General features: G+C 40.6%; 3 protein-coding genes across 3 annotated transcripts; 2 read left to right on the top strand and 1 right to left on the bottom strand.

The window, feature by feature from the left end:
- The first annotated feature begins 1,101 nt into the window (after positions 1–1,101).
- On the top strand, positions 1,102–5,971 carry LOC147127936 (proteasome subunit alpha type-6). Its single transcript, XM_086018788.1, has 7 exons — positions 1,102–1,288; positions 2,031–2,125; positions 2,466–2,547; positions 2,831–2,986; positions 3,685–3,863; positions 3,970–4,064; positions 4,399–5,971. Exons 1-7 carry the CDS (start codon positions 1,213–1,215, stop codon positions 4,454–4,456), a joined length of 741 nt encoding a protein of 246 aa, XP_085874914.1. The 5' UTR covers positions 1,102–1,212; the 3' UTR covers positions 4,457–5,971.
- Positions 5,972–5,977: 6 nt separating this feature from the next.
- On the bottom strand, positions 5,978–8,147 carry LOC147127935 (NF-kappa-B inhibitor alpha-like). Its single transcript, XM_086018787.1, has 6 exons — positions 7,842–8,147; positions 7,303–7,408; positions 7,013–7,220; positions 6,823–6,911; positions 6,472–6,732; positions 5,978–6,384 (listed from the first exon to the last, which is right to left on the bottom strand). Exons 1-6 carry the CDS (start codon positions 8,069–8,071, stop codon positions 6,355–6,357), a joined length of 924 nt encoding a protein of 307 aa, XP_085874913.1. The 5' UTR covers positions 8,072–8,147; the 3' UTR covers positions 5,978–6,354.
- A 7,758-nt stretch (positions 8,148–15,905) lies between these two features.
- LOC147127934 (breast cancer metastasis-suppressor 1-like protein-A) lies at positions 15,906–20,716 on the top strand. Its single transcript, XM_086019701.1, has 10 exons — positions 15,906–16,183; positions 16,368–16,458; positions 16,678–16,805; positions 17,824–17,903; positions 18,043–18,139; positions 18,980–19,069; positions 19,155–19,219; positions 19,303–19,342; positions 19,437–19,560; positions 20,440–20,716. The coding sequence occupies exons 1-10, from the start codon at positions 16,048–16,050 to the stop codon at positions 20,555–20,557; spliced, it is 969 nt and encodes a 322-aa protein (XP_085875827.1). The 5' UTR covers positions 15,906–16,047; the 3' UTR covers positions 20,558–20,716.
- The last annotated feature ends 1,115 nt before the right edge of the window (positions 20,717–21,831 follow it).

Raw genomic sequence — 21,831 nt, 5'->3', positions numbered from 1 at the left:
CTTCTGATGCATTTTTACTTTTACTTTCTACATTTGAAACAGATATTTGTACTTTCTACTGGTTACTTATTTCACCCTCTACGGATGACGGAAAGAGATGGGGTCAACCACAGTGGATATCATGATTGATTGGTCAGCAGGTTCTGGCATTCAAAAATCTTATACTGTCGAATGTATATTGAGAAAACACTTTATCATTTTCTGTTAGTAAATTCACATGTTTTTTTTCTTCTCAGTATGAGCAGTGAGCACTATACCTTATAATGGATAATACTCATCGGGACGAATCTAGGATCAGTGGTTTGAGGTTGCTGCAGGGAGGTCTTTGGGTACTATAAAGAGAGGATACAGTGCTATATGTGGGGGTTGGGGTCATTTTATTTTTTCATTTTCATATTTGGTCATTTATTTTAATCAAAAAGGGGAGTGTACTGGATTTTTTGGGTGTTAACATATAAAATTTCAACCAAGTAGTGTATGGTTTTTACTATTTTCTAGCTTGTTAAAAAGAAAACTGTAAAAACAAAACAAAATGAAGATCTCTAAAATTTTGGGGTGCTTTGATTTTCTTTAGGGGGCTAAAAAATGGGCTAAACACGCCATTGTGCTCATAACATGCTAACATATTTTTCCGTCTGCAAAGCTGTCAGAGGAGGAATTGTGCGGATATTGGTGGGGGAGGGGGGGGGGGGGTGTTCTGTTAATTGATGTCTATTCATTTCATTCATTCTTAATTTTGTAATCTGTAAATAACAGTTTCTTAAAACACACAGAATCCATGTTAGTTAACCTTTGCTACAAACAAACTGAAAATTAGGTTCTTTTTAAAAGTCAGCATTATTTGTCACACTGCAGCCTATAGTAAATAAACGTACTGAAGCGGTGTTGAAGTTGTACAAAAGAGGAGAACATTTTTTTTTTGTGTGCAATTTCTCCCCGGTGTGCCCAGATAACGGTAAAATAAATTTTCACTTTTGTGCTTCAGTACATTGGAGACTGTAATTTTCCTTACTTGAATAAATGATTTGAATCAGTATTTCTCCTTTTGCCAGTATGCACTTCTCCTCAAAGCGCTCATCGTTTCCATGGAGACGGCTTTCACAGCGGATGTAATTTTAGCCTTAGCCGCATAGCTTCCGGGTTAATACAGCGCACATTAGCCGCTTGCAAATTGTTTCGGACGAACGCCTCGGCCAGGTTTTACCTTGGAAAATGTCCCGAGGCTCCAGTGCAGGGTTCGATCGACACATTACCATCTTCTCTCCTGAAGGAAGGCTATATCAAGTCGGTCAGTATGTGTATTGTTTTAGATACATTCCGTCATGTTTGCTAGCTAGCGAAATGCGCTGTCATTGTTTGGTTAGCTCCCCTAATAGCTCGCAGTTAATGCATTGAAGCAGCGAAAACAATCTATTATATTATTGTTATGTTATGTAATTATGGAGTGCATTTGTGTTGACGAAAGTTATGTTTTGACAACTTCGATATTCCTAAGGAAGTCAAACAGCATGATCCAGCATTTTAGCAAAGAGCTAACATTTAGCGTGTCAGGTAATCTGACTACTTTATTGTAGTTGTACATTTGATATAACAGAGAACTGCAGTAAAACATTGTTGCTATCATTATTAAATTAAAGACATTTTTATAGGTTGGTTTAGTTTTTAGGTTAATTGTGAAAGATATAGTGGGCTAAAGGCAATGGAAAGTGAAAGTATCACCATTGTGATCGCGTGTAATAAAATAATTACACCAAGATTTTTTTAAGCCTTGTTCTTTTTGTAGAAAGAGGTACTGCACTAAAATAAAGTTTGTTGATCGATGCTAATGCCTGTTACATAGCGTGTCCATATTCAGGCAGCCAGCAAATACTAAAAAGTAAAAATGAATACTACCTTAAGCTACTTCAAATGGATTTTGTCACACTTCATTTTTGTCTTGCTGGTGTAACTTATGCAAACACACATACCCATGGAAAACAACTGTCTCATAAACATACATGTGTTACCGTCATCCTGTCTTCCACTTGCAGAATATGCTTTCAAGGCTATAAATCAAGGTGGACTCACATCAGTTGCCGTTCGTGGGAAGGACTGTGCGGTTGTTGTCACACAGAAAAAAGTACCGGTGAGTGGATATTGGTATATTATACAATCCTATGCCTTTCTAGTTTCTAATTTTGACATTAAATAATGATTTAAAAATCACCAACCACTGACTTGTAACTTGGTGAAGATCATATTTGTCATTGTTATTATTTATGGACAAGCCCATTTGCCTCTCTTCCACTTCTTACATACTTAGCATTGATGCTACCGAGCTGTGCACAACGCACGTGCATGCGCTTGTTCGGCTTGGCTTCTTTTGCCTCGCCCCATGTCTTTGCCAGTCAACAATTGCATGGTAACTGAGGTTTATTGATGATTAATGTTGATGATTAATGCCAACCTTTTTTTTTTATTAACAGGACAAGCTTCTGGATTCCGCCACAGTGACCCATCTTTTCAGAATAACAAATAACATTGGATGCGTAATGTCCGGAATGACAGGTACATTTCATCTGTCAGATGTGGGGGTTCTTTAATGTAATATGCTCCTGGAAGGCTTGTCTGCTCACTTTTCTGCATTGCATGTTTTTGTTTGTAAATTTTAGACTTTTTGTCCTTGATGCAGCTGCACCCTCAAAAAAAAACAACTAACTATGCATCAGGCAGTGTTAATGATTAATGACTCAATTTAACAAGAATGTTATCCATCAAATATATGAAAAGAAGCAATGCTTTTCCATTAATTCCTTTTTTTTTTTTTCCCCCTCCTGAATAACACCGATAGCCGACAGCCGGTCCCAAGTTCAGCGCGCTCGCTATGAGGCAGCCAACTGGCAGTACAAGTACGGCTATGAGATCCCAGTGGACATGCTGTGTAAAAGAATTGCAGACATCTCTCAGGTCTACACGCAGAATGCTGAGATGCGACCTCTGGGCTGCTGTAAGTATAGATTACAATCAGACAGATCTTCAAATAGTTGCCTCCACTCTAATAGATGCTTTGCCTCTAATTAGCGCTGGGTGCGTCGTCCGCTCGGCCTCTAGGTAGCTAGCACAAAGCATTCCAGTTGTTCTAGCAAACTACACCCTGAAGTAATATGACGTCGTTGCTGCTTGCCAGGGATAACTTGACGGTAAATTAAACAAAGGAGAACAACGGGACATTATCTTACATTAAAGTCTTTTCGCCACAGGTAAATCTCATCAATGGTTTGCGCTCCTATGGTGGAAGTACCACCCAAAACTGGAGGTGTTTTTTGAAGAAGGAAAAAAAAACCGGCACTTTATTCTTTTGACAGAACAAACCAGGAGAGCTGGGTTTTAAAATTAATTGTATAATTGAAATAATTACAACTACTATAATTACATAATGTGTTGCGTTACTTTTTCTTGTGGTGATGTAATTGTTAAAATGTTGTTGCAGGGTTTTTTTGTAGGCAAATTAAGGTCGGCTTTAATAGAAGGCTTCAGCTTCGCACCGCAGAAGGCTCGGGCGCACAAAGCCCAACCCCAGTACAACAAAGGGCTAATATGTAATTGATCAGGTTTATTGTAGCAGACACAAAGAAGCTTTGGCTCCTTCTTGGAGATGGCTGCTAAACACTCCGCATCAGTGCCATTGTTCTTTTGCACCCGCAGGTATGATTGTGATCGGCATAGACGCAGAATGCGGCCCACAGGTCTACAAATGTGACCCGGCAGGCTACTACTGCGGCTTCAAAGCCACTGCCGCCGGGGTGAAGCAGACGGAAGCTACTAGCTTCCTGGAGAAGAAGGTGAAAAAGAAATTAGACTGGACCTTCGAGCAAACTGTCGAGGTATGTGACATAAATGTCAAGCCACTTTAAGGGATAACCATCCTCTAAGATTGTTAGGTTATCTTATACATTATTGCCACGCTTGTTTCCCCCCACTCTGCTTTAGACGGCTATCTCTTGTCTGTCAACCGTCCTCTCCATTGACTTCAAGCCTTCTGAGCTTGAGGTGGGCGTGGTTACAACGCAAGACCACAAGTTCAGGTAAAGACGGCTCGCGATGGCTCCCAACTAACAATAAAAGCAAAGCACATTTTGGAAAAAGGCATGAGTCACCGTTAATGGGATTATCTGAAATGGGAGTGCCCGTCTTGAAACAGGCGGGTGAGATTGCGTAGTTATGAAAGAGCATTGTTGGGATTTCATCCTCTTGGTATGCGTGGAATTTACTTTGTGTTTGTGAAAGCTAACTGGAAGAGAGTTACGATAAGGCGAAACTTAAAATAAAGCAAAATTCTGCAAAAGGTACAGGAACAAAAATGGCAACTGGGACATGTGTGAAAGGGGCTGCAATCATCAGCCGATTTCCTCTTTGCAGGATTCTGACAGAGACCGAAGTGGATACTCACCTGATGTCCCTGGCCGAGCGGGACTGAGCGGGAAGCAAACGTGTCCTCTGTTTGAATTTAGTTCAAGCATGATGGGATTTGCAGTTGTCACAATGGAGACCGGCGTTATCATGGTTTGCTGTACATTACCCCCACTGATACATTCAACAATAAAAAAAAAAAAAAAGTTTTGGAGTAAAATAACTTTCAATGTGTTTATATCTTCATTACATTCAATTTGTTGGCATTGAGTTGAATCAATTTGAATGCTATGTTTTCTAAAGCGACGCTCATGTGACTATATCCTGTTTCATCAGAACTGCTTTCATGTGTCAAACTTAGAAGTGGCCAAGAGACGAGTGGCTCACAACTCCACTTCCTGTTGTAGAACTTAAAAAGCACCAGAATCACATGACACACTGAAGTGCTCTAGAATGTTTTTTTTTTTTCTCACTTGCATGAGCAGACTTGACCTTATTTTGTCAATGTACACGTGCACGAGCCAAACCGATCCAGTAATTTGACAATGGTTGATTATTGTAGTTGTCATTCTGGGATCTGTTATTCTGCTTCCAAAAAGTGCAAAGAAGGAACCATGTTATAAAATAAGCATTTTTTTTTTTTTTTTTTTTTGTCAAGGTGGGTTTTCTGATAAACTTGTGTTGCTATGCATTTTTAAATTCCAGTTGTGGGAATGTACGCACGTTGCGGCAATAGTGTATTTCGGGTGAAATGGCAGCTTTGCAATTCTGTCAGTGACCCAATCTGTCAGCATTCACTCTTGATCAGAAATGATATCATCACACTTAGTCAGTCCAGTTTCTTCGAGTCATCAAATCATTTGTCATCCGCCCCACCTAGCTCTGAATCACAAATCAAAACTATAAATCCCCCCTCTCAGATGTCATGTTTTCCTAAATCAAGGAATCATTTTTCGGAGCTCCCCTGTCATGTGGAATTAGATGTGATTTTAAAAGGAAGCAGATGAGTCGCTGGAAAAACCCGTCAAAGTCCCGTGCACGTGTATATGGCGCACTAATGTTTATAGCCCTGTAGACAATTACAGGCTAGGTAATGTGTACACTGTTATTAACCCTAATCGTTCTGGGATCTTACGAAAGGTGCCAGTTAAGAGCAGTTGTACCGGCTAATTGAGGTTATTCTAAAAAAAATATATATATCAGATGATCGGGATTTGGACGTACTGTAGTTTCCACAAACGTTTCCTGCTCGCTGTGACTAAGCAAGTTAGCATCTTTGACCTTTTCCTCCTTCAAAAGTGCGTCTTCAGTTCCTTGTGTGGCGCTCTCGATTCGGCGGTAGGGTGGAATATTCAGCGCATTATGTTCCAAGTGTGCCGCCATGGGACTTTTTACAGCGTGACTCACGCACTGTGACCTCGCCCCGTATAAAGAAATTCCCAGACCGTTTCATGGGGTTGAATCGGATCATTTTGCTCCATGTGTCTTTCAAAGTGTGGCTCATAACTCTCAGCCCTGTCAGTTGACGTGTAGTGACTAACTGTGGTTGTGTTCCAGTAAAAAAAAAATGCCTCACACAGAAGGGATCTGTAATTCATTCTTCATAAGCTTCTTTTTATTTTGCATATTTCATTGATAGTGTTTCATTTCACAACATATTTACAGGTACAAAAATAATATCTCTGTATTTACAATTTATTACAAATGACCAGTCTGGTATATTCACATCATCCTCATACAGTATTGCAGGGACAACACATTTCTGGTCTCGCTGTGCGTCCTGGGCGCCGAGTTCTGTTTTCCGGATCGAACTAGACCAGAGCAGTTGCCGTCTTCCTTCGTGTGATTCCCGGGCCAGCGCTTTGTGGACATCCTGGGCAGGTGTTTGTCCTTTCTTTGGGCCGGGGTTCGGTGACCCGATAGCAGCTCTTTTGACACCAACCAGTGGCGGGATATGGTCGGACTTTACTTTCCAAACTTGATGTCGTCGTACAACTGTGAGAGAAGAGTAAACATTTAAAACGTTGACTCTTATTGAAACGCTTGCCGCATGAGAAGCTCTCATTTGAAGGAAAAACTGACCTCATCCTCAGTGAAGTCCAGATCTTCCATATCGCTCTCGTCTGATTCGCTGTCGGGCAAGGCCCTCAGATCCTGGGCCGTCTTCTCATACAGCTGGCGGCGTATGTCGTCATTTTGCCTTCCGTAGGTGAGGTGGTACGGCGTGAACCCGCCGTAATTGAGGCAATTCACGTCAGCCCCGAGGTCAAGGAGGCGACGGACCAATGCTGGGTTTTGGACATCAACGGCTAGATGGAGTGCCGTCCTGCCGCTGCATTGTTCCTATCAAACAAAATGATTGGTTATTTCCCTAAATTTGCTCAAAAGTGGACTCATCGCTTGCTAACTTGACTTGAACTTAATGACACCAACCTGTGCATTTATATCCGCGCCCAGCCCAACTAGATTCTCCACTAATGAAATGTAGCCGTGAATCGACGCTATGTGAAGACAGTTTTGTCCTGGGAGGCAAAACAAAAACACACACACAAAAAAAAGATGAGTTAACAACCCAGACTAACACAAAACAAGCCTTGCGTCGTTTTCATGGCGGGATTCTTACCACTGTAGTTGGGGAAGGAGATGATGGAGGTGAGGTGGCGCTGGCTGGTCTGGGTGATGACGCCGAAGCAGGCGAGGGAGCCTTTCTTGCAGGCTATGTGCAAGGCCGTGTTGCCGCTGTCGTCGGCCAGCCGTGGGTCGCAGCCCGCCTTCAGGAGCCGTTCCACCAACTGAGGTTGCTCTGTGATCACGGCTAGGTGCAGTGCCGTCTGCAATATTTATCGCGTGTTACTACACTGACTTCAGCAAAAGTGTCTTGCGTGATTTTTAGGTTGACGTGTTGGCGAGTACCTGTCTCTGGTGGTTCTGTGCATTCAGGAAGGGGTGATTGTGTGACAGTTTGATCATCTGTTGGGCTCGATCAGCCGCTTCGTGAATGATGGCCAAGTGGAGAAGCCTGTCGGAGAACGGGAGAGCTTAGTCAAAATGAACGCTTGGAGGAAGTAGCGCCAGTAAAATTATAAGGAACAACGCCTGTGCAACAGAAAGGTTTCGCAAGAGTGGAGTTTTGTCGGGTTGTTTCCACCAGTTGTGGCTTGACACATCTGATGCTTTATCAGTTACTGGCACTGGGCCAGGGACTTTCCTGAGCCCACAGAGCTCAACTTGAAGCACCGCCCATAGTGCGCACTCAGCCAAAAGTAAACGCGCACACGCAAACACACTTAACTCGTAACATATTACGTGCAACATTCTCAATTTTCATGCATATTGTTGTTGCGTTGTTATGAAAACGGGTGGTGCAGTTTCATATTTTGCACGAACGTCTTTTTGATTCCGCGCGCAAGACCGGCTTCCACTTTAATCTGTTATAGAAAACGTCCACTTACGTGTCTCCGTCCTCGGTCACGACGCCCCTCCAAGGCTCGTAGTCGTGAACGAGCTCTTCGCTCACGCGCAAGTGCTCCAAGTCGTTCAGCAGCTCGTCCTCCTTCAGCGATTCCAGGCCGCTATCGAAGCGATCGTCTTGGCACGGCAACGTTTTCCCGTGTTTGGGCTCCATGTGCTCGAGGTCGTTATAATCCATGCGATCGCCGTGAGATACTCCGTGGACGTCCATGATGGCTGTCACGAGACAAGGACACGCGTACGTACAGTCCAAAGGTCAGAAAGAAGAGTGGCTCAGAGAGGGCTGGCGCACTGGGTTTTTGTCAGCCTGGCTGGGTGGAGCCTCTGTGGGGATTTCCAATTGACTTATCTAAAACAGGGAAATCACACAGGCAGGGCTGTGCTTTTGTGAGAAAAAAAAATCCCCCCCTCCTCATCCTCCAAACATAAAGTCAAAATGAAATCTTGTAGTTTCCTATTAGACACCTACAGCATGTTCATAAGGGGATGTTTGATTGTGAATGGTGGCCATGAATGAGATGGGGACAACCTCTTTTTGGCTCTTCAAGAATTCCCTTTTGCCTGGGGAAATAGGGGCTTTTTTTTTTATTAGTTTTTTTTTTTTTTACTGTACTGTATTTTTCCTTTGCGTGACTTTTAATTAATTTTGATTCATATTTGCAATTATTGTTTCAATGTGTACAGGATATGTATTTTTATGTTTTTTTAATTAAATGCACTCGTGTTTGCCTGTTCATATAATCAATTATTGTATTAGCATAGCGTGTGCCATAAAATAACTGTAATAACAGTTGTATTTTTTCTGACTTAAAGCGGTTAGGAATAAAATGTGAAAAGAAACTTTTTCCCCCATTGACATGAGGAATAGCCCATCAAACATTAAAGTGGAAGTCAAACCAATTTTTTTTTTTCAAGAATATTCTTCAATGCAGGCCCACTAATTAAAACAAGGCATTCTGATTGATATTGCATTTGTGGAATATGAGTTGAAGCGTAAGTCAACCCAAACATATATTTTTTTTCAAGAATATGTTCCCAGCAGGCCCACTAGTTGAAACACGGCATTCTGATTAATTTTGCGTTTGTGGAATAAGAGTTAATCCACCCGTTTTTAGCCATCTGTGGGGGCGGCCATTTTGCGGCCCAGAGATGGCTAAAAAAGAGTGGATTAACACTTACTCTTCAAACGCAATATTTATCAGAATGCCCTGTTTCAACTAGTGGGCTTGCATAGAACATATTTTTGAAAAAAATGTTATACATTGACTTCGTCTTTAAGCAGTAAAATCCACTTGTTTTTGTCCATCTCAGGGGACGGCCATTTTGCTATTTGTACACAGTAGTTCAGGGCTCAGGTAACAACCAATCATGGCTCAGCTTCAGAAAACAGGTGAGCCGTAATTGGTCTTTACCTGAGCCCTGAGCAACTGTGATGTCATTTTCAGTCGACAGAAGTGACAAAATGGCCGCTCCCTGAGATGGCTAAAAACGAGTGGATTTTGCTGCCTAACTCATATTCCACAAATGCAATATTAATCAGAATGCCATGTTTAGACTAGTGGCCCTGTATAGAACATATTCTTGAAAAAAAAATGTTTGGGTTGATTTCCACTTGAAATAGGTTTTAATTTGCTCTGTGTTTTGTTGTGAAATATGCAGTGACATGCATACACAAATGAATGTAACTGCACATGTTCGGTATTGTGGTCACAGTATACCTACTGGTGTAAAAACCTGCACTGCATCATACAGAGAAAAGTTTCTAGTATTTTGCCCGTGCATTTTGGTACTGGATGTGGTGTGCAGAAGAATCTGTTGCACTGAATATACAGCCTGTGCTAGTGTAGCGTACTTGATGAACTATCCAATTTAGTTTCGGCACGCATTGTTAAATGTGCTTTTTATTTCATTTATAAGTCATGAACAAAATAGCCTTTCAAAACTCCCCCATGTCTGCACATTGTATGCAGAGGAGGGGGAAAATTCTCAAGTTTGTACAGTGCAACTCTTGTGAAACCAACACTTGCCATAAGAGGATGTTTGGGACTTGCCTTTCTTTGTAAATGTTAACAACTGCAGCTTTTTGCTTTGGACCTGGTGTAATTCACACTTTTTACACAACCTGTGCTGGGATTTTCCTTTGTATTATTTTTTTGTCACAAGCACATTTTAAAAAATGGACACGGTGTTAAAGTTGCTCTACCTGTCTGGAGCCAACTGCTTTGTCATTGCCGGGGATTTACTTTTGCAAACATAGCAGCAGTATCCAAGCAGTCCGTATAGAGAGGGAGATGTACACAACAAACACACACCGTCCAAACACACCCAGTGGGGTGTTGTGTGTCTGAATGTGAGTCACATCAGGGAAATGCCACTCATACAAACATGCACGCAATCTCCTCCTTTGGCATGTAATTCCAAGCAATCTTCAATCCCTGCCAAGTGTTTTAACAAAAAAAAATGAGGACATCCTGTTCCCATCCGGTTCACTGCCCTAAATTGAGTTTCTTTAACCCCACTAAAGGTGTAATGCCAGAAGCGTGCGGTCTGATATTGTCACAAATGAAATGCCGGGACTTCCACTCGCTGTACGTCTTTGGAGAGTTGTTGCAAAGGCAATGTAAGCAAGTATTTTTGCTGTGTTGTGACGCATGGTTGCTATGGAGATCAACGCTGAGTATCAATAGAAATACATTGCGTTCTGCGCCTCAGCATGTCCCTACTTGTCCGGGCATCACAATCCTGTTTACCCATGACATCATGAAACTTTTGCTTACAAAGTCATACTAACCTTTGGCATATTTTCTTAATGTGAATTCCGAGTCATATGTTTGTAAAAATGGTGTTAACTATGCCACAGTCTGAAAAATGACACTAGCCTAACTCTCTCATGCGCTCATGAATAAGTGTTTTTAAAAAAAAAAATTTTATGAACTACACAAATAACAATAAAAGCAGCAAATGAGCTATGCGGCGTTTATTAATATAAATTGATTTAATGATTCAGTCACTGCTTTGCATAAAAAAAAAAAAATTCTCACTTTTCACTCAATATCCAAGCTGCTCAGACCAGAACTTCATTTGGTCTCACCTTTTTTTGGGTGAAGGTGAGGGGGGGGGGTACCTTCAAGACCATGCACATGCGTGCAGCGTGTTTATTGACAGGCGTGTGTGGACCAATGCTCATGCGTAGAACGCAATGTCCTGAAATGTTTTATGACTGCAACAGTGTGCCCTCCCTCCCTCTTTTCCACTATCACTGTCATTGTTCACATTTACGAGTGAAAAACCTGTTTCCAAGCCAGATTCTTCTGATACTGCGCTACTGTTCTGCATGCTATTTAAATTTGGCGTCAGCGACTCTGAAACCTTTAATTAATACATTTGTAGGAGAAAGTTTCATCCAAATATGGTCATGCGCATCATTTCCTTGTAATACAAATGTTCATGGTCATCAGTCTGTTAACTCAAGTCTTGTTTTAGTGTTTGTTTAGTTTATTTTTGATCCTTGTTATTTTGGAATCATTCCTGTGCCTTGTTGCCTTTTTATTTTCTTTTAAAGCGGAAGTCAACCAAAACGTATTTTTTTTCAAGAATATGTTCCCAGCATGCCCACGCGTTGAAACACGGCATTCTGATTAATTTTGCATTTGTGGAATATAAATTAAACAGCAAAATGTACTCGTTTTTAGCCATCTCCGGGGGCGGCCATTATGTCTTCTGTTGACTGAAAATGACATCACAACTGCTCACAACGACCAATCATGGCTCAGATTCAGAAAACAGGTCAGCCGCGATTGGTCGTTGTGAGCAGTTGTGATGTCATTTTAAGTCGACAGAAGACAAAATGGCCGCCATCAGAGATGGCTAAAAACGAGTGGATTAACTCTTATTCCACAAACGCAATATTTATCAGAATGCCTTGTTTCAACTAGTGGGCTTGCATAGAACATATTCTTGAAAAAAATATGTTTGGGTTGACTTCCAGAACTTATGAACCAGGTTAAAAGTGGGTAATTTCAGCCTTGTCTAATTAGAAAAATGTCATCTTCAAATGAAATGATAGCATAGCCTCACTTGTATCACGTTTCCTCCTCCTGCTTATTATAAGCAAGGCCAGGGCTTTCATTTGAAACAGATACAAAGATATATTCCCAACCTGTGGCCTACTTTACATCCAAACGAGCGGGAAAAGGCTGCAGGCTACTTCCTGTTCAGTCACTTAGCAACCGGTGTTCAATACAAGCAGGTTTGTAGCGTGTTGCCACATTCTCCCTGCACCCAAAAAAAAAGTGGAGTGTTTAAGCGCCGTTGAACACATTGGGTCAGTCACGGGCCAAAGATGAAACCACTGAAGTTTGATGCAGATCAAGTTCCAGATCCAGAAATATCCTCTCTGTTTGTGCGGTTTGAACACACACACACAAAAAAAACCTAAAGTGGAAACAACTACAGTTCATCTTCTGACGGAGCTACATCAAAAATGTGTTCATTTTTCCTTGGGCAAAAATGGATGGAAATCAATTTATTTACTCTTTTAATGCCATTTAATGTACACAATGGAAGCAAAACTATCAAATCCAATATATCAAAACCCACGTTTGATATTGTAAGGAGCACATCCACAATATGATGAGGACTATCATATTATGTCATGTACAGTAGTTTTCATTCTATAAAACAAGTGTAGTTTGTATTTTGTCCTTTTATTGTTGTGTCTATCACCAATGGCTTATGGTGAGTGAGAAAATGACCTAATGTCAGTTATATTGGAATCTGTCATTAATGTCAACAGGTCGCAACGACCATCTGTACCTCATTTATCGAACTGAAAATAGCATCAACTTACTTCCCAGATGTGTGACTTTCGGCCGTTATTCATTCACTCCTTCTTTCAGACGGGTGGTGTCACTCAGTTATTTCAGCAATCCTTGTGTTGTACCTCCCTTTTAATGTTTGTAAAAAAAGAGTACTGGCAGTAAATCACTGTCAAAACATTAATATTAAATATTCACACTTCAGCTGAGGCATAGCTTTAACTCATTCACTGCCAGACATTTGAAGACCCTCTTTTACCCTAAAAAATTTGAAAAAAATATCTAAAGAAATTCCTAGGATTGAATGACTGCACTGTGAAAAGACAAATAAATACGTCAATGGCAGTGAATGAGTTCATCAATTCAATCACGTTGGGTAGGAGTATTTGTGTTATTGGAATGCAATATTTTAATACGTACTGTATGCAATTCTCCATTTTAAAAATCCAATCCATATATGGTTAATAGCTGAGAGTGTCAAAGAGAACTTTAAAAGGTCTGAACAGCCCCTCTGATGACCCACTTTTGTGATGAATGTGCAGGAGCTGTGTGGGTGTTTTTCAGAGAAGAGGTAATACCTTTATTTCCATCCTTAGGCATTCACACTGTGGTATATGCACGGACACATGCACGCACGCACACACATAGACTCATTTATTGTCTGCAATATGATCTTTTGACCTATTGCTACTCTGCATCTCTCGCAGTCATCACTGACTAGTCCAGTTGTGACTTTGATATTACAAATTGCGGCACAGCACAGCAGTCATTCTATATTCAGCTCTTAGCAGGTTGTACCAACTAGCTAACTAACTAACTAACTGGTGGTGGGATGTGCAAATACAGGTGATAGGTAAGTGATACTGGATTGAACATAAGAAAAAGTCCAAGTGTAAAATTACCTTTTGCTTCCATTGCAAGTTATTCATGTATGCTGTATGACTAGACCGTGGAAATGAGACATTCCTGTTTTCAGTTATGGGTCATCCACCTTCACGTTAATTCCACTGCGCTGCATAACAGTCTCCTCATTATTAGAAGAGAAGAAAACATACACAATTTACGAAAACATTTCACTCGTTTGCAACACGATCACATTAAAAGGTTAGTTAAATGAGTCGTTAAATAATGTGCAGTTGCAGGGAGTCATGAGAAAGAAGCCATTCGTCAATTGGTTGGTACGGGTTTTGGTGGTGGTCTGGGTTGTGAAGTCTGAGGAACTTGAAGCTTGTGACCCGTTGCTCTTCTTCCCCATTGAGGTTCGACTTGCATGCAATGGTTCTCAACTTCTGGTCAGCGGTGACTTCTTTATTCTTCATTATCTTAGAAGGATGATATCTTAGAAGGATGAGTATTCACTGATTGATGTAGTCACCGCTATTATGAAATTATACTTTGATGTAGTCATTGCCATGCCGCGAAACTGAAAAGTGAAAATCACAAATATAATTGAAAAAAAAAAAAAAAAAAAAGGAAATAAGAACAACCAAAAATATATAATACAAAATAAAAGTAAAAATAAATACCAAAATTAAAAAAAAATTAAGAATAAAAAATAAATAGCAAAATGGGTCCGTGTGTCCGTGTACCTTCCGTTCATTCTATTTCCGATTTATCTGAAAACAAAAAACGGGGTGTTTTTCGTTTTTCAATAATTGGAGCTGGTTTAAAAAATAAAATACGAGCCATTTTGCATAAAAAATATATCCATTAAATTGGATTATGTATGGTTTTCCTGTTGTTATTTTTTGTATTCCCAGATAAACGCGAAGAATCCAAAATGTGAGATTGCAGGGATATTTTAAAATCTCTATTACAAAGTGTCCATAGGTCCTTTACCCGGAAGCAGTGCTTTAGACTGTCTTTAACGGAAGCGCTAACAGAAGTAGATTCGGTTTGGCACAAATTTGAAGTCTGGGCGAGATGGTTGTTATGATGAAATGCGCTATATAAATAAAATTGTATTGTATTGTATTGTATTAGGGACTAATTGCAAGCCCCAATTATAATAAAATGGTAGAAATGTTCGCATGCGAGAGATTTAGCGGGACCATTTCTCTTATTAAATATCCTTAGGGTTCGAGGGACACCATTGTGTTGGTAGCTGTAAGTGCGGGCTTCACTAAATAGGCGAGACTGAAACGGCTCCGAATTGAAGGGCTTGCAATCGTTTATTTTACAACGTCAAAACTCCTCTGGGCCACAAGAGGGCGCTCAGGGTTAGCGCATGCAATGAGTCTCTAATACAATATAATACGATACAATTTTATTTATGTCGCACATTTAATCAAAACAACCATCTCGTCCAGACTTCAAATTCGTGCCAAACCAAATCTACTTCTGTTAGCGATGCCGTTAAAGACAGGCTAAAGCACTGCTTCCGGGTAAAGGACCTATGGTCACTTTGTAATAGAGATTTTAAAATATTCCTGCAATTTCGCATTTTGGATTAATATAATTTGGATTCTTCGCGTTTATCTGGGAATACAAAAAATAACAACAGGAAAACGATACACAATCCAATTTAATGGATATATTTTTATGCAAAATGGCTCGTATTTTATTTTTTAAATCAGCTCCAATTATTGAAAAACGAAAAACACCCCGTTTTTTGTTTTCAGATTTGCGTACCTAAATCGGAAATAGAATGAACGGAAGCTACACGGACCACACATACATATCCGTTCACACTTTTCGTTTTAGAATTAAAAATAGAAAATAAAACCGTTTTGGGAAGTTTCCTAACTCGTTCCAGACAACAAAATATAAAATTAAGATGTATTTCAATGTTGGCGTTTGTATTTTAAAATGAAAGTCAAGTGACGAGTCGTTTTTCCATTTTTCATCTCTGCTTCCAAACATAATATCCAAAGACCAAAAGAGACACGGACCCAAAATAAATGTGGAAATAGATATATTAATACAGTTAAATATCAATTTATTCATAACTATTTTATTTGACTTTTATACTTTGTTTTATTTTCACTTTCATTTATTTTTGATTTTGGCAGTTTTGATCCTCCATATCCTTTATTCATTTGGTAAACATATACTGTATGGTATAAATAAAAGTATAAATGGTTTAAAACTCGAGAACCGAAGTGACTTTTCACTTTCTTGTGTCAGTCAATGAAACTACAAATCCCAGAACACGCGCCGTTGCCACTGTTTCGCATATCAGCATTTGATTGGACAGTATGAGTAAAACCTCTTCTCATTGGTTTTCAGGAGCCATGTTTGCATTCCCCAGCTGTCTAGATGCGGTGTTGCTAACCGGTTAGCTGGCTGAGCTACAACACCGTCTCCCACTGGTGTTTCAACTAACAAGAAGATTTGCCACGGCGTTACTGTGAATCTGTGTTAAGTCGTAATGCCGGTTCACTCCCGGGAAAAGAAAGAAAGTAATCACGAGGAAATGGAGGTGGATTTTCCGGAGCAAGACGGTAGCAGCACTGACGAGGAGGACACGGTTAGCACGTCTGTGTCTGAAGATGGAGACAGCTCGGGTAGGAAAACAGGCCTAAAATCACCCGACTTTCAAATTCACCCAATTCCTTTGCCAGTCAATCATAGACTCAACGTGGCATGTAGCCCGTGAGTTCTTACTCTGTTTGTATACTGTAAGAAGTTGCTATTATTAGAATGACTGGATACCAATGCCCAACTTGTCATATCGTCCTATGTGAGCAGAGATGGATGATGAAGACTGTGAGAGGAGGAGGATGGAGTGCCTGGATGAGATGACCACTCTGGAGAAACAGTTTACAGACTTGAAGGAGCAGTAAGTTTCCTCTCTCAGTGTGAGGAATGACAGTAGGGCACTGCCAAACGTGGGTTAATGCCACATCATCACACGTTTTTACACCGTGCACACAATATTGTTAACTGCTTCTGGTTTAACTGCTGCCATCTGCGGTTTGACTCTCACTGTATCTGGTGCACTGTATCTTGCAGACATTTGAACATAACATGTTCTGCTGCGTTTCTTTCCAATGTATAGATTATATAAGGAACGTCTGAGCCAGGTGGATGTCAAGCTGCAGGAAGTGATGGCAGGATGTGCACAGGAATATCTGGAACCTTTAGCCAACCTGCAGGAGAACATGCAGATCAGAACCAAGGTAGCAGGTACGTCCTTGTTGACATGGTTTGTAGCCTTTAGAGCAGGAGTGGACAATTATTTTTTCCAAGGCCACCTAAAACATCGGAATGGTTGTCTTTTGTAAAGTACAAATGTATTATATAGCTACAGTACTACAAGCTAGAAACTACAGCCACAAAATTGTACTGTCAAAATTATTTCCCAGCTTTTAGCTCCATTTTACGACTAGTGCCGGGTAGCAACAAGAAAAAGTGCGTGCATACGTTGACAAACATCATGGAAAATGGAAATTCCGCTGGCCCCCGTAATAGGACAGGTTAAGTGAGGCTTACTTTTTCCTCTTGCAGAAATATTTCTTCTCCTCAAAGATATGCGTGACACATCTTGCACTTATTAGTTCAACACAAGTGCAATAGTTCAGTTAATGATTTTGATTGTTAACCTGAGCAAACAACAAATATATTTTACCAAAGTTCACCACCAGCACCAGCCTAAATGCTCCCATATTGCTGCCCTAAATGAGCTAATAGGGTTTCTAAACTTTCTAGTTTGTAGTAGTGACCTAGTTAGGGCTGCTCGATTTATGGGGGAAAAAAAAAAAATTGTAACATGACACACAGTTGAAGGAGGCGTACTGAAGGAGTTTATCTTCAATCTAGGCTTACTTTTTTAATTTCCTTAAAATAATGTTATTGCTAATCCTATTATTATATTAAGTTTGGTACCTGGATTGAAGGAGGAGGAGCGTGTCACAATTCTGCCATTTCAAGGACAATGCTGCTTCGTGCCTTACAGTACCGCAATTTTTATGTTACAGGTTTATGATAGCCACTCTAGATGAGTTTGCAACAAACACTGCCAGGGTCAGTCCAGATTGATCATAATCATCTTTATAAATGCAGTATTAGTCTGGGTTTAACATTTCTCCTCGGTTGTATTAGATTTGATTACCTATCGTTTTTTCTGCTGGACCGATCTCAAAACGACTGTATTTCTTTGCACGTTATTATATCCATCTGTTCTATAACGATTGATTTGGTGCAGGCATCTATAAAGAACTGTGTTTGGAATCAGTGAAGAACAAGTATGACTGTGAGATCCAGGCAGCCTGCCAGCATTGGGAGGTAAAAAAAAAATAAAAAAAATATATGATAAAATGAGGCAATTTGTCATTTTGTAATCCGGGGTGAATGTGTTTTTCCCACAGTGTCTGTGGCAATAGATGAACAATTCCTTTTATGTGTAACCCCTGTATTTTCCCAGAGTGAAAAGCTGCTGCTGTTTGACACGGTGCAGAGCGAGCTAGAGGAGAAGATCAGACGCCTGGAGGAAGATAGACACAGTATTGACATCACCTCAGGTACAAAGGACTTGCTGTAACTATATTAGTCAGTGGTTGGTCAGTCAATGAAAAATCCTCACTTAGCCCTCATTAGAAAACCATGCAATCCATTATTACTTTTTTTCAAACATTATCTGATCATAAAAATGTTTCATAGAGAGATAAGCATTATGATTTGTTCAGTGAAAATCTACATTGTATGAAAAGCAACTTTTTTTGTATGGTTTAAGTGGAACTAAAGAGTCTAACCACTGATAGCTTAATTCATTCATTGAATAGATATGCTGTCCTAAAGGGGGAAGTCAAACCGCAAATTTTATTTACAATAATAAGTTCTATGTGCCTCCACTAGTCAAACCACGGCATTCTGATTAAATATTGCATTTGTGGAATATGAGCTAAGACGTCAAATCCACCCGTTTTTGTCCATGTCAGGGGGCGGCAATTTTGCAACTTGCTGTCAACGGAAAATGACGTCACAGTCGGTCAGGTCACAACCAATCATGGCTCAGCTTCAGAAAACAAGTGAGCAGTGATTGGACGTTATCTGAGCCTTGAGCAACTGTGCAACAGCAAGTGACAAAATGGCCGCCCCCTGAGATTGATAAAAATGGGTGGATTTTGCTGTTTAACTCACATCCCACACACGTGTTTTGACTAGTGGAGGCTCATAGAATATATTTTTGTAAAGACATTTTTGGGGTTGACTTTCACTTTAATAGTGTATCTCAGCCCGAAATAAAATGAAGAAAAGAAAGAAATAGCATTTTGCTGTAGGATATTTTCAAACAAGCTGACACGGGGTAACTTCATGAAATGCAACAGCTCCTCTATAATCCATCCTCTTGGGTTTTCCAGAGTTGTGGAACGATGGATTGCATTCCCGGAAAAGTAAGAAGAAAGACCCGTTCTGCTCCATCAAGAAGAAGAAGCCCGTCGTCGTTTCTGATATCCTTTTCCATCATCTCACTATTGACTGCTCTACCTCCTTTTGTTGACATTTCGCCTCGCATTTCTTTAACCGCAATTCCACGGCCTTATATTGTTTACATGCTGCAAGATCTGGATATTCTGGAAGACTGGACTGCAATAAGAAAGGTAATATTTTGAAAAGGGACTTAACCGGGTTGGCAGTGACTGTCGAGATACGTGACGCGCTGCTCTGTCGTGTCCCCTCTCAGGCGATGGCGTCTCTCGGTCCGCATAGGGGGAAGGCCGATGGTTAGGACTGCACAAGACCATCTGCCGTACTGTGTTTTTTGTAGTCTTCACATTATTCATGTTTCCCATCATCTCTTTCCCCTCCAAATTCCAGCAGCCAAAGCGGAGCGACACCACCATGTTGCACGGTCCGAAGACGGCCGACTTTTCTATGACAGCCAGTGGTACTGCAGAGGGCAGGCCATCTGTATTAACAGGAAAGATGAGTTTCCCACCAGGTTTGTTTGCGGAAGGGTGGGGCACTTGATGAAATTCCCCATACTTTGGGTTATGTAATAGACTTCAGGTTCTGAGTTGTGTCAACTGTAGAGGATGGCTAGTTTTTTTAAAGTAGAAGTCAACCCAAATTTTCTTGCGCCTCCATTAGTCGAAACACTACATCTGATTAATTTTGCAGTTGTGGAATATGAGTTAAGCAGCAAAATCCGCCTGTTTTTAGCCAGCTCACGGGGCGGCCATTTTGTCACTTGCTGTCAACTGAAAATGACATCACAGTTGCTCAGGGCTCAGATAGCATCCAATCATGGCTCAGCTTCAGAAAAAAGGTGAGCCGTGTTTGGTTGTGCACCTTTTTTCTGAAGCTGAGCCATTGGTCGTTACCTCAGACCTTAGCAACCGTGATGTCATTTTCAGTTGACAGCAAGTAACAAAATGGCCGATCCCTGAGGTGATCAAAAACAGGTGGATTTTATGACTTAACTCATATCCCAAAAACACAATATCAATCAGAATACCGCGTTTGGACTAGGCTGCATAGAACATATTATTGAAAAGAAAATTTGGGGGTTGACTTCCGCATTAACTTTTGAAATGTACACCCCACGCTTTGCTGTAAGGCAGTATCATGTGAATTCTCTCAGCCAATCAGTGAGGAGCGATAGAAATGAACATGTTCTGACTCAAACTAATGAAAAAAAAATCCCATTTTACATCTACCGTACTAAAAACATGTGATTTTTAATGAATGAAAAAAGACCGAAGTGAAAAGTCAATTATTGTAAAGAGGAAAATGTTATGTTATATCTCCCAGCCGAACAGTGTCCAACCAAGTAATACTTCCTAAAATGTTCTCTAATGCTATTCTTTTTTCCACGCAGTGCTATCATCACCACCATCAACAACGACGAGGTGTGGTTCAAACGACTGGACGGCAGCAAGTCCAAGCTGTACATCTCCCAGCTGCAGAAAGGCAAATACACTATCAAACACTCGTGAAAATCCCACCGACAGAAAAGCCATCCAGACATTTCCACATGCGTCCGCTTGCGCTCTTGCATACGTCCTTCAAATCCGTTCACACTGTCCCTCGCTCCCTCCGTTTATTTGTCCCGAAAGAGACAACTCTCAAGCCAACCCAATGATCTCTGTAAATGTGTGCCTATGTTGATATAAAGGACAAAGTCCAAGTAAACCTTGTCCAAAAAAGGGGATCGAGGCAAAGCAGTGCTCCAAACAAAGCGCAGCGGTCTTTATTAACTGCGACGCATGGAGCAAAGTCGCGTGGCTTTGCCGTGGCTGAAAACCCAACAGCCACAACTTACACAGCGAGCCTTACTGTGGGCTGTGGCGACGTTCATAAAGGACAAGAAGAGGGTCAAAACGGGTCTGTTTGTGGTCCTTGTGCCGGCATGGGTGGCTGTTTTGAAGATGCATGCTTTGAACGCATGTTTGTGGACGGAAATCGCACAAGTTGGAAGCAGCGTGAGGAGTTTAATCATGCAACGGAAAGTTTTGTTTTCAGGGAGCCGCCGTTGGAAATGCCAAGGTGATCTTATTTTGTTGTCTTTGCAGCACTGAGTTATGGCACTGAGCATAGCAAGTGGTAAGAAAGTTTCAGGCAGTTTGTTGTACATAGAAGACTGTGTTTTGAGTTAACGTCACTGTGATGCTCCGTTCATGTGCCTGATGGTGACCAGGGTTGAGCATTTAAGGCTAAAACTGTATTAAATTAACTGTGCCATTTAGTTAAAACTTTAAATGTCTGTGTAAAAAAAGGACTGAAACCATTCTTTTTCACCTAAAATCCACCAAGATGCTTTTTTTTTTTGTTACTCTTTTGTTGTATTAAATTACAGTGCTGTTTGATTATGCATAGTTGGCTTAAAAATACTTCCTTTTACATTATTGTTGTTAAAAGGTGCTCACCATACAACAGGAGCAAACACAAGCTGATGTATAGAAGTCTCAATATTACAATCATTTATTTTTTTTTGTTTCTACATTTTATGCATTGTGGATCATTTTGTACATCAAAACAAAAATGTGCCATAGTGCAATGCATGGAGAGCTGATTAAATATTTTTTTGCTATCATCTGACCAAGACTGACTCTTTGTAAGCAACCTTCTGGTCATACACTGTCCAGTGAAACTCATGAATCTTCAATCTACCTGTCTAGCTCCTAGGGATGGGCAAGTATTGATACCAGGTGTCGGTATCAAGCTGATAACCAATACATTGATATTTAAAGCCCAAAATAATCTGACCGAG

Source organism: Filicampus tigris, chromosome 20 (genome assembly GCF_054856515.1).
Source record: "Filicampus tigris isolate MCC_2025a chromosome 20, RoL_Ftig_1.0, whole genome shotgun sequence".
NCBI lineage: Eukaryota > Metazoa > Chordata > Actinopteri > Syngnathiformes > Syngnathidae > Filicampus > Filicampus tigris.
The sequence above is the reverse complement of the archived record's forward strand: the minus strand, read 5'-3'. Positions and strand labels throughout refer to the sequence as shown.

What these genes read in the sequence shown, in the direction of transcription:
- LOC147127936 (XM_086018788.1), top strand. Translation starts at nt 1,213, where the DNA reads ATGTCCCGAGGCTCCAGTGCAGGGTTCGATCGACACATTACCATCTTC. An exon ending in CGTAATGTCCGGAATGACAG is followed by an intron (nt 2,548 to 2,830) that starts GTACATTTCATC and finishes TAACACCGATAG; the next exon opens with CCGACAGCCGGTCCCAAGTT. An exon ending in ACGCAAGACCACAAGTTCAG is followed by an intron (nt 4,065 to 4,398) that starts GTAAAGACGGCT and finishes TCCTCTTTGCAG; the next exon opens with GATTCTGACAGAGACCGAAG.
- LOC147127935 (XM_086018787.1), bottom strand. Translation starts at nt 8,071, where the DNA reads ATGGACGTCCACGGAGTATCTCACGGCGATCGCATGGATTATAACGAC. An exon ending in CACAGAACCACCAGAGACAG is followed by an intron (nt 7,221 to 7,302) that starts GTACTCGCCAAC and finishes TAAATATTGCAG; the next exon opens with ACGGCACTGCACCTAGCCGT. An exon ending in CTCCTTCCCCAACTACAGTG is followed by an intron (nt 6,912 to 7,012) that starts GTAAGAATCCCG and finishes TTTGCCTCCCAG; the next exon opens with GACAAAACTGTCTTCACATA.
- LOC147127934 (XM_086019701.1), top strand. Translation starts at nt 16,048, where the DNA reads ATGCCGGTTCACTCCCGGGAAAAGAAAGAAAGTAATCACGAGGAAATG. An exon ending in CAGCCTGCCAGCATTGGGAG is followed by an intron (nt 17,904 to 18,042) that starts GTAAAAAAAAAA and finishes GTATTTTCCCAG; the next exon opens with AGTGAAAAGCTGCTGCTGTT. An exon ending in AAAGATGAGTTTCCCACCAG is followed by an intron (nt 19,561 to 20,439) that starts GTTTGTTTGCGG and finishes TTTTCCACGCAG; the next exon opens with TGCTATCATCACCACCATCA.